This window comes from Capra hircus, chromosome 11 (genome assembly GCF_001704415.2).
Source record: "Capra hircus breed San Clemente chromosome 11, ASM170441v1, whole genome shotgun sequence".
In the NCBI taxonomy this organism is placed as follows: domain Eukaryota; kingdom Metazoa; phylum Chordata; class Mammalia; order Artiodactyla; family Bovidae; genus Capra; species Capra hircus.
Window position 1 is genome coordinate 105,632,014 of NC_030818.1, and position 14,704 is coordinate 105,646,717.

The window sequence follows — 14,704 nt, forward strand, 5'->3', positions numbered from 1 at the left end:
TTTTGTGTCCTGCTGAAGAAACCGTACCCGATGCTGGAAGCAAAGGTAACCTTCCCTCTTGGCCTCTGAGTGCTCTGCGCCCTCGCCTGCTGCGCCCGACTCCTGCTCACCACACGCCTGACGTGCCCTCACCCTGCTCGCTCCCGCCTGGTGCGTGTGGGCGCGTCCTCTGCGTTAGCATGCCGTTAGCATGCTCTATCCCCGCGTTAGCATGTGCTCTCAGTGTGTTCACGTGTGCTCTGTTCCCGTGTGCCTTCCGTGTGTCAGTGTGCTCTCCATGTGTTCACGTGTGCTCTCCGTGTCAGTGCGCGCGCTCCGTGTTAGTGTGTGGCCTACATGGTCACTGTGCTGTCAGGGTGTGCCTGCCACGTGTTCATGGACTGTATTACTGTGTGCTCTCCGGCGTGCTCTGCGTGTGCTGTTCACATGTGTGTGTTCCCGTGTGCTCTCTGGCGTGCTCTGCGTGTGCTGTGTTCACATGTGCGTGTTCCCGTGTGCTCTGCGTGTGCTGTGTTCCCGTGTGCTCTCTGGTGTGCTCTGCGTGTGCTGTATTCACATGTGCGTGTTCCCGTGTGCTCTCTGGTGTGCTCTGCGTGTGCTGTATTCACATGTGCGTGTTCCCGTGTGCTCTGCGTGTGCTGTGTTCCCGTGTGCTCTCTGGTGTGCTCTGCGTGTTCCCGTGTGCTCTGCGTGTTCCCGTGTGCTCTGCGTGTGCTGTGTTCACGTGTGCTGTTTCCGTGTGCTCTGGCGTGCTCTGCGTGTGTTCACGTGTGCTCTGCGTGTGGTGTGTTCACATGTGCTGTGTTCCCGTGTGCTCTGGCGTGCTCTGCGTGTGTTCACGTGTGCGCTGCGTGTTCCCGTGTGCTCTGCGTGTGCTGTGTTCCCGTGTGCTCTCTGGCGTGCTCTGCGTGTGTTCACGTGTGCTCTGCGTGTGTTCACGTGTGCTCTGCGTGTGTTCACGTGTGCTGTGTTCACATGTGCTGTGTTCCTGTGTGCTCTCTGGCGTGCTCTGCGTGTGTTCACGTGTGCGCTGCGTGTGCTGTGTTCACATGTGCTGTGTTCCCGTGTGCTCTGGCGTGCTCTGCGTGTGTTCACGTGTGCGCTGCGTGTTCCCGTGTGCTCTGCGTGTTCCCGTGTGCTCTGCGTGTGTTCCCGTGTGTTCTGTGTGCTGTGTTCCCGTGTGCTCTCTGGTGTGCTCCATGTGTGTTCCCGTGTGCTCTGCGTGTGCTGTGTTCATGTGTGCGCTGTTCCCGTGTGCTCTCTGGCGTGCTCTGCGTGTGTTCCCGTGTGCGCTGCGTGTTCCCGTGTGCTCTGCGTGTTCCCGTGTGCTCTGCGTGTGCTGTGTTCACGTGTGCTGTGTTCCCGTGTGCTCTGGCGTGCTCTGCGTGTGTTCACGTGTGCGCTGCGTGTTCCCGTGTGCTCTGCGTGTTCCCGTGTGCTCTGCGTGTGCTGTGTTCCCGTGTGCTCTGCGTGTGCTGTGTTCACGTGTGCTCTGCGTGTGTGGCACCGTGTGCTCTCTGTGGAAGCGGGGCTGGCTCTCGTCCGTTCACCGGCTCAGCGTCTCCTCGGGCTGCAGGGCTTCACACTCCGATGCTGAACGGCACTCTGACGCGGTCAGGGTCAGACAACCGTCTTGCTGGGGTCCCACCTGGTTTCACTCTCTTTCCTGCTTTCCAGTCACAAAAGCACTTTCCAAGACTCCACTTTACTCTGCTGCCTTTAAAAATTTCTTCCTTAAAGCTACGCCTCTCTTAAGTTACTCCCCAGTACTCTGCAGGGTCACGGCTTCCGACTGTCCACGGCTCAGAGCAGCGCTGAGCCCTCCCAGGACTAACCCCGAGGGCCATGCTCACGCCCCTCCACTGCCCCCAGCTCCCGCTGTCGTGTCGACGTGCCCATCTGTGTAAACTCCATCTCGCAATATTCTTCTTCCTTTAAACAGCCTTCACCGTTTAACAAATTTTCTGATTCACCATTTCTGGCATTTTCATTATTCCAAGGATGAGATTTCCTCCTGGCTTTACTATAAATCTGCTATTAAGTTCTGTCAGTTTTTGTACACCTGGAAATGTTTTATTTCACAACTGCTTCTGAAGGACACTTTTATTGGCTGCAGCATTCTGGGCGGACATGTTTTTGGAGTTTTTTCCCCTTTCAGCACGACAGGACATCACTCCACAGTCTCCGGGCCCCTGTGGCTCCAGACGGGAAGCTGGCAAGCACATGCAGGGCTCGCTTGCGCGCGCTGTGGTAGGCTGCTCTTCTCGGGCCGCATTTAGGCTTTCTGCAGTTTAACACGATGGGTTTTGGCGCAGCAGCCTGTGCTTTTGTCCAGCTTGGGGTTTGGTGAGATTCTTGAACCTGGAGGTTATTTTTCATCAAATTTGGAAAATTTATGACCACTTTTCCTTTTCTTCCAGTGGGTCTCCGTCCTCTCTGGGACTCTAACCACACCGGCGGCTCAGGCTGTTTCTCAGACAGAGTGTCTTCTGTGACTGGTCTTGGGACCAAGGGCCCTTCTTTCCATGGCACCCAGAGTCCAGCAGGGCTCACTGGTGAACTGCCCACTCCAGACCTGCGCCAACCACTCGCTCTGCGGGTACAGCCACTCCTACGAAGCCCTCAACTCTGACCTGCCTCTGCAGCAGTGCTTTGCTTGGGCACTGGCTCCGGTGGCGAGGCCAGGAAATTGCCCCCCGGCCAAGCACAAGGCAGAACTCACGTGCCCGCCCTGATGGGGACTAACACTCACCTGCAGGTGTTCACAGAGCAGCTACAGGGCGCCAGACCTCAACCCACCAAAGCACAGGACCAGATGCTGCCTTGAAACCACACCCACGACCCACGCAGCCGTGCTGCTGCTATTCAGCTGTGGGGTCGTCTCCGACTCGGTGGCCCCACAAACCACAGCACGCCAGGCCTCCCCGTCCTCCACTATCTCCCGGAGCTTGCTCAAATTCATCTCCATCGCTTCAGTGATGCCACCCAACCATCTCGTCCTCTGTCGTCCCCTTCTCCCCTTGCCCTCAATCTTTTCTAGCATCAGGGTCTTTTCCAACAAGTCAGCTCTTCACATCAAGTGGCCAAAGTATTGGGGCTTCAGCTTCAACATCAGTCCTTCCAATGAATATTCAGAGTTGATTTCCTTTAGGATGGACTGGTGTGATCTCCTTGCTGTCCAAGGACTCCCAAGAGTCTTCTCCACCACCACAGTTTGAATTCTTCAGCACTCAGCCTTCTTTATGGTCCAACTCTCACATCCGTACATGACCACTGGAAAAACCCTAACTCTGACTGGTCAGACTTTCGTTGGCAAAGGGCTGTCTCTGCTTCTCAACATGTTCCCCAGGTCTGCCACAGCGTTCCTTCCAAGGCCCAAGTGTCGTTCAGTCTCATGACTGCAACCATCCTCCGTGATTTCGGAGTCCAGGAAGATAAGGCCTGCCACGGCCCCCACTGTTCCCCCTTCTGCTTGCCATGAAGTGATACGACCAGACGCCATGGTCTTAGTTTTCTCAGTGTTGGGTTTCAGCCACAGCGTCCACTCTCCTCCTTCACCTCCATCAAAAGGCTCTTTAGTTCCTCTTCACTTTCAGCCCTTACCATGGTATCATCTGCATCTCTCAAGTTACTGACATTTTTCCAGTAATCTTGATTCCAGCTTGTGATTCCTCCAGCTCAGCATTTCACATGGTGCACTCTGCATATGTAAACAACTATATACAAAAAACTGTTTACTTTGACAGAAGCAAATTAAAATGGTAAAAAAACCCATTTTTGCAGTTGAATCGTGAGTATTTTTTTAACTGTAATGGTTGGTGTTGGTAAGAGTGCAGGGAAATGAGGTCTCACAAACTTCCAGATGCATTTAAGAAAGAGGGACCAAAAGCCTTAAAAAATCATTATGTATCTTGATCCCCAAAATCCTTGTCCAGAAAAATCTGTCTTAAAACAAACATGTGAAAAGACCTAGCTGTGAAATTCCTGTTGAAGCACTGTGTATAATAAAACTTGATCATTCACATACTCCACTAGTGAATCTGGCAAAATTGATACAAACTATATCATGAAATGTAACACAGCCCCTTGGAATAATGTTATAGAATAACGTTTAATGACACAGAAAAATAGAATTTGATGGAAAAGGAGTTGATAGATGAGTATGAACTGCAGGGTGACACTTTCAGTGGAAGAATGTATATTAATGTGAAAAGCCCTAAGATTCAACACTTTCATCGCTACTGTGTGTGTGTCTATCTGACCTAAAACGTGCCGGTCTAACCATTTCAGCCACTCCATGGCCTCGCTAATTGCTCTACGAGCCACACAACCACCACCACTCTGTTCTCAGGACCTCGCAGCAGCCCAGGCAGGAGCTCGGGCAGCACCACTCAGCCTGTCCCTGCCCTCAGCCCGGGTGCCTCATCTCCACATCTGCCTGGTCAGCTTCCTCACGGAAGCGGGGTTGTGCGACGCCCATCCTTCTGCATCAGCTCCTTCTCGGTGTCGCGTTCTCAGGCGCACCCGTGCTGCAGCCTGTGTGGGACTCCCCTTCCCTTCTGAAGACTGAGCAACGCTCTGCCTCAGGGACAGGTCACATCCCCGGCTTATCTGCCACACGTCGCTGGACTCTGGGCTGCACCCACCTTTTGGAAACCGTGAACACCGCGGAGAAGCAGGTGTGCACACACCTGTCTGTGTCCTCGCTCCCTGTCTCCTTGAAGACACACCCTGGACTGGAATCACCGGATCATACAGTTGAAACCAAACCTGTGACTTTCCTGAGGAACCACCAGACTGGTTTCCACGGTCTCTGCACCGCTTCACATTCCCACCAACAATGCGTGAGAATCCCAGCCTGTCCACAGCTTTGCTGGCACCTGTCTTCTGACATTTAGACAGCAGTTGTCCTATGGGGTCTCGCTGCAGCTTTGAATGCATTTCCCTAATGACTAATGATGTTGAGCATCTTTTTATGTGCCAACTGGCCGTTCAAATGTAAGCATCTTCTCTGCAGAAATGTCTGCTCAAACTCTGCCCACTTCTGAGCTGGGCTGCAGTCTAGCAGCAGGACATGTCTGTATGGCCTAGAGAGTGAGGCCCAGCAGACACAGGACTGGCGAATGCTTCCCTCCCCCGGGGGTGGTCTCTCCATCCTCCTCTGATGGGCCACAGGCCTAATTCTGTAGCGTCTAAGCTGCCCATGCTCCTCTCGTGGTCTGTGCTCCTGAGTCATGTCCAAGAAGGCACTCAAGCCCAGAGCCACATGGGTCTCCCTGTTTTCTGCCAAGTGCTTCACAGTTCCAGCTCTTGAACGTAGGTCTCCGACCCCCCTGGGTTAGCTTATGAATGCACAGGAAGGAGCCCAGCCTCACTCGCCTGTGTGTGGCGTCCAGGTGCCCCAGCACGTGTGGTGAAGGACACCCTTTCCTGCCACCGGATGGTCTGGGCCGCAACAGGAATCACCCGATCATGCCTGCAGGGCGTACTTCAGGCGCTCTGTGCCGTCCCACACGCCCATCTCTGCACGGCTCTCCATCCGCCGCTCCGCGCGTCCGCCTCGAGGCAGGTACCACACTCTTTGGACTACTGCAGCTCTCTCCTAAGTTCTGAAGTCAGCAAGTGTGAGGCCTCCAGCGTTGCTCTTTGGCAAGACTATTTTGACTGTTCAGGGTTTCCCTGTAGAGAACAGTGCTGGGACTCTGACAGGAACTGCACTGACCTGTAGGTGGTTCTGGGCAGTAAGACTTTCCAGCAACACAGTCAGCACTCAGCGCCCACAGATGCAGAACCACAACACGGAGGGCTGAAGGCCACACAGTCTCATCAGGGGACTGGAGCGCTGGCGGGCTGGGATCTGCGGGGGCCCTGGGATCCACGCCCTGCAGTTAACAAGGGGTCAAAGCACCGCCTGCTCCTGCTCCATGAACACAGGGTAAGGGTGATGTCCATTCAACAGGGCAAGGGTGCTGTCCATTCAACAGGGCAAGGGTGATGTCCATTCACCGGTGCCTTCTTGAGTCTCTTTCAGCGTTCTTCTGGTGTGCGAATCTTTTGCCTCCTTGATTAAGCTTATTCCAAAGTTTTTTCTTCTTCTTGATGCTACTGTGAATGGAACTGTGCTCTTAATTTGCTTTTTGGATTGTTCACAAGCGTAGAAATGCAACTGACACTTATGTGCTGACTTGATATATAAACTCTCTCACACACACTGATCAGGACTGACGCGTCTCCGTGTGGACTCTTCAAGACTTTCTGTGTGTTGTCTGTGCACAGAGACTATTTTTCTTCCCCTTTCCAACACGGAGGCCTTTTTCTCTTTCCCCAGCTGCTGTCATTGTTCAGGTGCCAAGTCACGTCTGATTCTTTGTGACCCCATGGACGGCAGCACACCAGGCCCTGCCCCTCACCATCTCCCAGAGTCTGTCCAAGTTCATGTCCATTGAATCAGTGATGCTATCCAACCATCTCATCTTCTGTCGTCCCCTTCTCATCCTGCCTCCGATCCTTCCCAGCATCAGGGTCTTTTCCAATGAGTTGGTTCTTTGCATCAGGTTGCCAATCATTAGAGTTTCAGCATCAGTCCTTCCAATGAATATTCAGAGTTGATATCCTTTAAGATTGACTGGTTTGATCTCCTTGTTGTCCAAGGACTCTCAAGAATCTTCTCCAGTATCACAATTCAAAAGCATCAATTCTTTGGCACTCAGCCCTCTTTATGCTCCAACTCTCACATCCATACATGACTACTGGAAAGACCATAGCCTTAACTATACGGGCCTTTGTCAGCAAAGTGATGTCTTTGCTTTTTAACACACTGTCTAGTTTGTTACAGGCGATGGCACCCTACTCCAGTGCTCTCGCCTGGAAAATCCCATGGACGGAGGAGCCTGGTGGGCTGCCGTCCATGGGGTCACTATGAATTGGACACGACTGAGCGACTTCACTTTCACTTTTCACTTCCATGCATTGGAGAAGGCAGTGGCAACCCATTCCAGTGTTCTTGCTTGGAGAACCCCAGGGACGGAGGAGCCTGGTGGGCTGCCGTCCATGGGGTCGCAGAGTCGGACAGGACTGAAGCGACTTAGCAGCAGCAGCAGGCTACAGCTTTCCTTCCAAGAAGCAGTCACCTTCTTATTTCAAGGCTGCAAGCACCAGCCACAGTGGTTTGGGGCCCAGGAAGAGGGGATCTGCCGCAGCCTCCACCTTTTCTCCTCCTGTTTGCCACGCAGTGACAGGACCGCATGGCGCGATCTTAGTGGTTTTACCACTGAGTTTTAAGCCAGCTTTCTCACTCTCCTTTCACCCTCGTTAAAAGGCTGTTTAGCTCCTTTTCACTTTCTGCCTTTACAGCGGTATCATCGGCATAACCTGAGGTTGTTGGTATTTGTCCTGGCAATCTCGACCCCAGCTTGTGCTTCACCCAACCCGGCACTCTGCACGGTGACGACTTTCCTGAGTAAGGGCTCCAAACAGCAGGCGGAAGAAGGGAGGTGCCCACCATGAAGGATGGCACCGGACCCTCCACACACAAACCCTCATGGGTGCTTGTCTGCGGCAGGCTCCGTGGAGCCCGCGCTCACGGTACTTCCCACGAGTAAACTGCCGCCGGGCAAGCTGCACTGCCTACTTCTAGACACCTGTGGGTGCCCCGTGGCCGCCAATCCCTGAAGGCGTCCCAGGGAAGCGGCCCTGCTCCTCCTCACAAGGAGCGCTATGGGGAGCGGGGTGCGCGGCAAGTACCTTGGGATCCACGAGGGCCCCGGCCTTGATGAGGTACTTCACTGCGTCCAAGTGGTTGTTCTCGGCAGCCTCCATCAGCGGGGTCCTCTGGTCCTCGGAGCAGGTGTCGATGTTGGCGCCCGCCTGGTGGGAAGAGGGACAGACACTCAGCCTGCAGCCACACCCCGGGAGGAAATGCCCCCAGGCGCACAGGGGCTGATTCGGTCTCTCTGCCGTCTAAGCCTGAGGCTCCAAAGTGATTATTCTATTTTCTGTCAAGAAGAGCATTTCACTTCTCATTTAACTTGGTAAAGATAGCAACATCACTGACAACCCCTTAGAAATAAGAAAGTGAGACCCCAGCGCAGACAAAGAAGAGGCGAGGAGAGGGTCTCCGCAAGGCGGGGCCAGGAGGTGAGGGGACCCGCTTGCAGTGACCTCGGAGCTCTTTCTGGGCTGTTCTAATGCTCGCTAAAATAAACTGAACAAACATTCATCTCCAGCATGTATTTTCCAGTAGTGGGCGCACTTAAAACTAATGAGCAAGCACGAGTCCTTGGGTAAATTCTGCCTGAAACTGCAGACGCCTGAGGTGAGTTGTCCACTGAGAACAGACTATTTGGCAGCTGGGCCTTTTCTGTGTCGGGAGAAACTGGCCCGACACACAAAGAGCAACACCTGCAAGGCTGTTCCTATTATCAGCAACTAAAACACAAGAGCAACAGTTTAGTGAGAAATCAACGAGCAGACAGAGAAGGGCGCACGGAAGCCAGGGGCTGAGCAGCAGGGGCTGGAAGGAGACCCACTGGCCTCCAGGCAGAGCCACAGGCGGAACGGGGCAGTGGGTGGTAAACGCGTGGTAAACGCGCGGGACACTGGTCCGAGCCCATCTGAGGGCGAGGCGGAGCCAGGACCCCATAGCAACCTGGAAGAGCACACAGGTGAGGGGCCGGCAGGGCGGAGGCTGCGCGGGGCCCAGAAGGCTGGCGTGAGGCCAGCCACTCTGCCCGGGTGCACAGGCAGGATGAGCCTCTGCCAGCAGAAGGCCAGGCAGTGCCTGTGACTGGGGACACACACCTGGCAAGACTCCCCCAGACCCCCAGCCACCCTGAGCCCTCAGAGGGTGGGCAGCCCCAAAGGGAGGGCCCAAGTCTGAGGGCTGCACAGGCTGGTGGCCAAGAGCGGAGGCAGGGGCCGCGCTGCAGAGGGCCAGGGTCAGAGGAACATCGCCCCGCCCAGCACCGAGACCCCGGGCCTGCAAGGACTGGCGCTCCACGCGCTTGTCTGAAACCCGAGCCGGTCAGTGACCCACCCCGCCGGCGGCATGGAAGCCCCGCACAAGGATGCGTGGGCGGCCCAGGGCCACAGCAGGAAAGCCAGCCCGAAGGTGAGCGACCGTTCCAGGGAGAGGTGGGGCGCCCGGGAGACGATGCCAAGCCATCTGAGACACGGGAGGAGGGGGACGGAGGGTGAGCCCCCAGAGAACAGGGTGGCACGTGTCAAGGCAACAGCCGCTGCTCTCCCCTTCCCTGGGCCCCGAGGCTGCGAGGACAGGCACCTTTCTGACCGGAAGACTCCCGGCTCACAGCTGGCACCAGGTCAGGGCAGAGCAGAGCAGGTGAGAGGACCTGATCAAACCTCCTAGAGGGACGGACGGAGACAGAGCCAAGACAGACAGACAGACGTGCAGGAGAGACGGACGACCAGCAGGAGAGGCCAGAGCAGGGGCCGGCGTGGGGACAAGCGGCGTGGGGACAAGCGGGATGGGCCCAGTCCACAGCAGCGCGTGGGAGGCGGCCCCCACTTGGGTCTCTTTAGTTCTATGGCCACAGTGCTGAAGCTGCCTAGTTGGAGCTGCTTCCACTGAGACCTCGGCGTGGAAACGAGTCAGACCAAGAATGACCAAAAACACTCTTCACAGGCGACCCCCTACCCTGACCACACCATGAGTAAGGGCGCTGCCTGGCTGCCTGGGGCCAGGAGAGGGCACAGGGCCGCGGCTGGGGCCTGCCGGGAGGAGGGCACAGGAAGCAGGCACGCAGGAGAGCCGGGCCTCCAAGAAGCAGCGCCGTGGGATCCAGGGCGAAGCAGAGTGAGCCCGCCCACCACGCACGCTGGGGCTCTGGGGAAGGGCGGCCCGCCTTGGGAGTGCGCAGCCCTGGACACCACTCAACTATGCGCTTGAGAACCTCGCCTGAGACGTGCCCAGCCGTCATACCCCCAGGCTCAGACAGACAGTGCAGGGTCGTAAAGATCGCTAACGTGAAGCGTTGTTTTTCTAAACCAGCTCTTTCCTTCTAAACCAATTCTTTCTAAACCAACGCGTCACGTTTTATTCTGCAACAGTTTACAACTCAAGAGACGCCGCGAAGCAGCACACAGCACTCCTGCGCTCCCCCTCGGGACGGCTCCTCGATCACCGCCCGTGGGCAGAAGCAGGAATGGGCAGGGGGTCAGCGAGTGGGCCCCAGGGTCTCAACGACCCCTTAGGTCGTTGCTCTTTGAACGAAAAAAGGCAAACAAGTCACACCGTGTGGAGTTCAGAGGTGGACAGAGCTCAGCCGTGTGGCCGAAGATGCCTGCAGGGCAGTGAGCCCACAGAGACACACACGCGGCCATGACGCCGCCAGCCTCAGAGCCGCCTGAGGACGGGACACAGTGCTTCAGGGGAGAAGCAGCCCAGGCCGGTTCCCTCTAGGGCCATTAAGAGGAACCGAGATGCTGACATTTTAGACTCTTCTTTATTAATCACACAGGCCTTCCTGGCGGCTCAGCGGCAAAGAATCCGCCTGCCAATGTAGGACTCTTTACACCCTGAGTCAGAAACATGCCCTGGAGAAGAAAATGGCAACCCACTCCAGTATCCGTGCCTGGGAAGTCTCGTGGACAGAAAGGCCTGGTGGGCTGCAGACCACAAGGTCACAGAGAGTGAGACGTGGCTTAGCAACTACACAACAGCAAACACGCACACACACACGCATTTTAACGTACAACCAGTGGGGCCTCCCCTGGCGGCACCTCTGCCGAAGCAGAAGGCACAGGCTCACTCCCTCACCTGGGAGACTCCGTGCACCCCGGGGCCACTCAGCCCGCGTGACGCAGCTCCCGAGCCTGAGCTCGAGCCCCGGGGCTGCAACAGCGGGGGCCTCGCACCTCAGCTACCCAGGCCCAAACACTCAGAGCTCGCGCTCCACAGCGAGAGAGGCCCCTGCAGAGACGCCCGAGCACCACAGCTAGAGAAGAGCCCGAGCGGCAGGGAAAGCCCAGCTCCGCTCAGCGCAGTCTCGCTCAGCCGTGTCCGACTCTGTGCGGCCCGTGGACCGCAGTACGCCAGGCCTCCCTGTCCACCACCAACTCCCGGAGCTTAAACTCACATCCATTGAGTCGGTACTGCCAAAAAAAAAAGACAGATAAATAAATGAATTTTTTCAAAAAGGTGGAATTTCCCTAGTGGCTCAAATGGTAAAGCATCTGCCTGCAGTGTGGGAGACCCGGGTTTGATCCCTGGGTCGGGAAGATCCCTTGGAGAAGGAAATGGCAACCCACTCCAGTATTCTTGCTTGGCAAATCCCCATGGACAGAGAAGCCTGGTTGGGCAACAGTCCCTGGGGTCACAAAGAGTCGGACACAACTGAGCGAATTCACTTTCTTTTCTTTCTTTCAAAAAGGTTGGGGGAAATAGGTCCTTTCAAAGGAGTGCAGAGTCGCCTCCTCTAGAGGAAGGAGGAAGTCAGAAGAGGCGGCAGCAGAACCCAGCTGCATGCTATGTAAACAGGTCCGTCCAAACGGGCCTCTGGCGTACCCAAGCCAAAGCTGAGAGGGATCTGACAAGCAGGTCTCAGGCGTCAGAAATCTAAACCAACAGGTAAACCTACTGTAAACATCCACGCGAAAGCAGGCTCCACACTGACACACAGCCCTACCCTGTGTGCACAGCGCAGGTGAGGAGGCGGGGACACACAGGCCAGCGGGTGGCGACAGGGGCCCCGAGGTCCCAGGGGAGGCACACCATGCTCCCAGGCCCAGAGCACTCCTGGGGCTCCAACACGAAAACTGCCAGCTGACAGGCCCAACCAAGAGCCCCCCCTCCGGCATTTCAGCCCTTTCTCTTTCACATAAACAAGCCAGCACCAGGCATTTGGGTAGAACCTGAAATGAGAAAGACGAGGACATAGAACAGAGTTTCCGACGCTGCAGGGAGACGCAGAGGTCACTGAGAAGGGTCTGTCGGGGAGCAAGAGGAGACCCAGGGGTTCACATGCAGCAGCACAGGGGAACCCCCAGAGGAGCCGAGGGCCCCGTGGAGCAGTGCCAAGAAGGCGGGCTCGAAGGGCGCAGAGCTGGAGAGGAGGCGCGCCAGGCAAACACAGCGTGGGTGCACAGGGAGGGCCCCAGAGCCCAGACAGAAAGACCCCAGACTGAGCTGGGGGCTGAGCGGCGAGTCTAGACCCACAAGCGAAAAGAAATGTCCTGAAGGATCCAGAGATGAAGAACCAGCTGAAAGGTGGCCTCCAGGGAACCAAGGTCCCACGGGGGCCTGGGTTGAGCGGACCTCCCAGAGAGACAGCGCTCAGAGTGGGCGACGCACGGCCAGATAACACAGAGGCCAGTGTGCCTGCTGTGTGGGGGGTGCCCCTCATACAACCATGGAACATTCACGGGACCACAGGATGCAAGCTCTCACTGCAGGAGGTGGGCAGAGCGGCACGTGCGCGCGCCTCGGCTGAACCCCCAGCCTGGGAAGTCAGCGACATGAAGCCTCAAAGCGAGCGAGAGCCAGTCGGGAAACACTGAGAGACACAGAGCCCTCAGCACAGCAGTGCCCGAGCCCCGGCCGGCTGCCGCCGCAACCCGCAGCCCACCTGGATAAGCATATGGCAGATGTCCACGTGGCCAGCCTCCGCCGCGGCGTGCAGGGGCGAGCGCTTGTTCTGATGCTCCATCTTGAAGTTGGGATCGATCCCGTCAACTGCAAACAAGCAAGGGGCGCCGATTACTCATCAGGCACGACCCCCCACCCAGGCAGGCCGGTCCAGGGTGGGGAAGTCCCGGGGGACAGCAGGCAAGCTGCGGTCAAAGGCCCCAGCACCTCTCCCATGTCCCCCAGCCGGCCTCTGCCCCAACATGAGGCTGGAGGGGCCCCAGGATGGACGCTCCATGGGAGCAGGACCCCCAGGCCAGGCCCTAAGGGGAGGCGGTTGCTGAGCGCAGCTCCCAGCCTGGCATGGACACGGGCCATGAGGTTAACCCCAGAACAATGAGGCGACCTCAGTACTACACAAGGTCTAACAGGAATATGATTAAAACTGCCACTATGGCCAACATAAAAAAAACCTTTTCTCCCCAGAACAAACTGCTACGCTTGTTTCTTGACTTCCTATCAAGTAAAGAGATTCTGCATCCACCTTCTCCAGCCCAAAGCACTGAGCTCAGAAGCAAAGCACTGCCTGCTCCTCAGCCCCCGGTGGGTCAGAACCACAGCCGCAGGAGGTCGCTGACAGCACGGGTGTCCTGGGCTGCTCTCTGCACAGAAGACGCAGGCGCATGCACACAGCACAAGCCCGGCTCGCTGTCGGTGCCGCTACTGACTCCACAGCACTGCTTAACGATCACACGCCTCATCCCTGCTAATTCCAGGCAGACACTCCCACCGCCGTGACTGACTGAGCAGGAACGTGGCCAACACGCTAAACCCGGGGGCGGCCTGTGTGCGCTGAGCAGAGCAGCGGACAGGGTGGGACAGGGCGGGACCGCGAGGACAGGCCCGCGAGGACAGGGCGGGACCGCGAGGACAGGCCCGCGAGAACGGGCCCGCGAGGACGGGCCCGCGAGGACGGCCCGCGAGGACGGCCCGCGAGGACGGGCCCACGAGGACGGGCCCGCAAGGACAGGGCGGGCCCGCGAGGACAGGCCCGTGAGGACAGGCCCGCGAGGACAGGGCGGGCCCGCGAGGACAGGCCCGCGAGGACAGGCCCGCGAGGACAGGGCGGGCCCGCGAGGACGGGCCCGCGAGGACGGCCCACGAGGACAGGCCTGCGAGGACAGGCCCGCGAGGACGGACGCGCTCGCCCACCTACCCAACATGAGCAGCACCTTCTGCAGCTCTCCCTGCCGCGCCGAGAAGTACAGCTGCTTCGGGTGGAAGCGGAGCTTCTTGGGTCTGTAGAGAGAACGCGGGTCAGCGGCGAGCACAGCTCCCACACCACCCACGTGCAAGCGGACACGCACACGCACACGCATGTACACACGCCACCCACACACCCCACCTGCAGGCTGGGGAGGTCTGGGTGAGGCCCTCATGCCCAGCCTTCAAGGTGAAGGCTGCCACATCCACCAGGTGCCTCACGATAAGAACACTAAGCGCGTGTGGCCACCTCCTTCACCTACGCATGGGAACAGTGCCTGAGGCCTCGGCATTCCACACGGGGCACAGAGCAGCCTGCTGCTCTGCAGCATGAGGTCGAGGGACCCCTGAGGTGGTGGGGCAGGGTATCCCACCCAGCTACACCCACCCTGCTCAAGTAGAGTCTGAGCCTGGTGAGGGGGCAGGGCACCCAACAGTCACTGTGAGACCAGGGCCAGACACCAGGCTGGAGGCGGACAGAGAGCCGTCGGGACTCAGGACCGTGTCCCACGACACAACCACCCAAGGACAAGACGGGACCCTGACGCTCCAGGGAGGAGCCATACAGCCTGGCTACAGCCCTGAGCCCGGGGTCACCTGAGCCCAGGGTCACCTGTGCGGTCACCCGTGCAGTCATGGGTTGGGGATGCCAGGCCCTCCTGCAGACACCCAGGTGGGCTGCAGGAGTCGGGAGCCGCAGGCAAGACCAAGAGGGCGCCTGCTCCAGACCCACCCTCACAGACGAGCAGCCTCAGAGTAGTGGCGGCCCTCCGGCCCTGAGGTCAGAGCTCCGGCCAGCAACATCTGGGACGCCTCGCCAGCCTCCGGGACGCCTCGCCGGCCTCCGGGACTGCCCTC

The 14,704-nt window shown here is 57.7% G+C and overlaps 1 protein-coding gene across 3 annotated transcripts in view; it reads right to left on the reverse strand.

Annotated features, from left to right (window-relative positions):
* EHMT1 (euchromatic histone lysine methyltransferase 1) overlaps positions 1-14,704 on the reverse strand; it is a 110,948-nt gene that overhangs the window by 17,299 nt on the left and 78,945 nt on the right. For all 3 annotated transcript variants that reach the window (XR_001918898.1, XR_001918897.1, XM_018056201.1), the window contains exons 14-16: positions 13,800-13,882; positions 12,585-12,691; positions 7,744-7,866 (exon numbers count right to left, since the gene is read on the reverse strand). Coding sequence is in view for 1 of the 3 variants with exons in the window: in XM_018056201.1 (XP_017911690.1) it covers positions 7,744-7,866; positions 12,585-12,691; positions 13,800-13,882 (313 nt within the window). In the remaining 2 variants the exon portion in view is untranslated. The remainder of the gene's footprint in view (positions 1-7,743; positions 7,867-12,584; positions 12,692-13,799; positions 13,883-14,704) is intronic.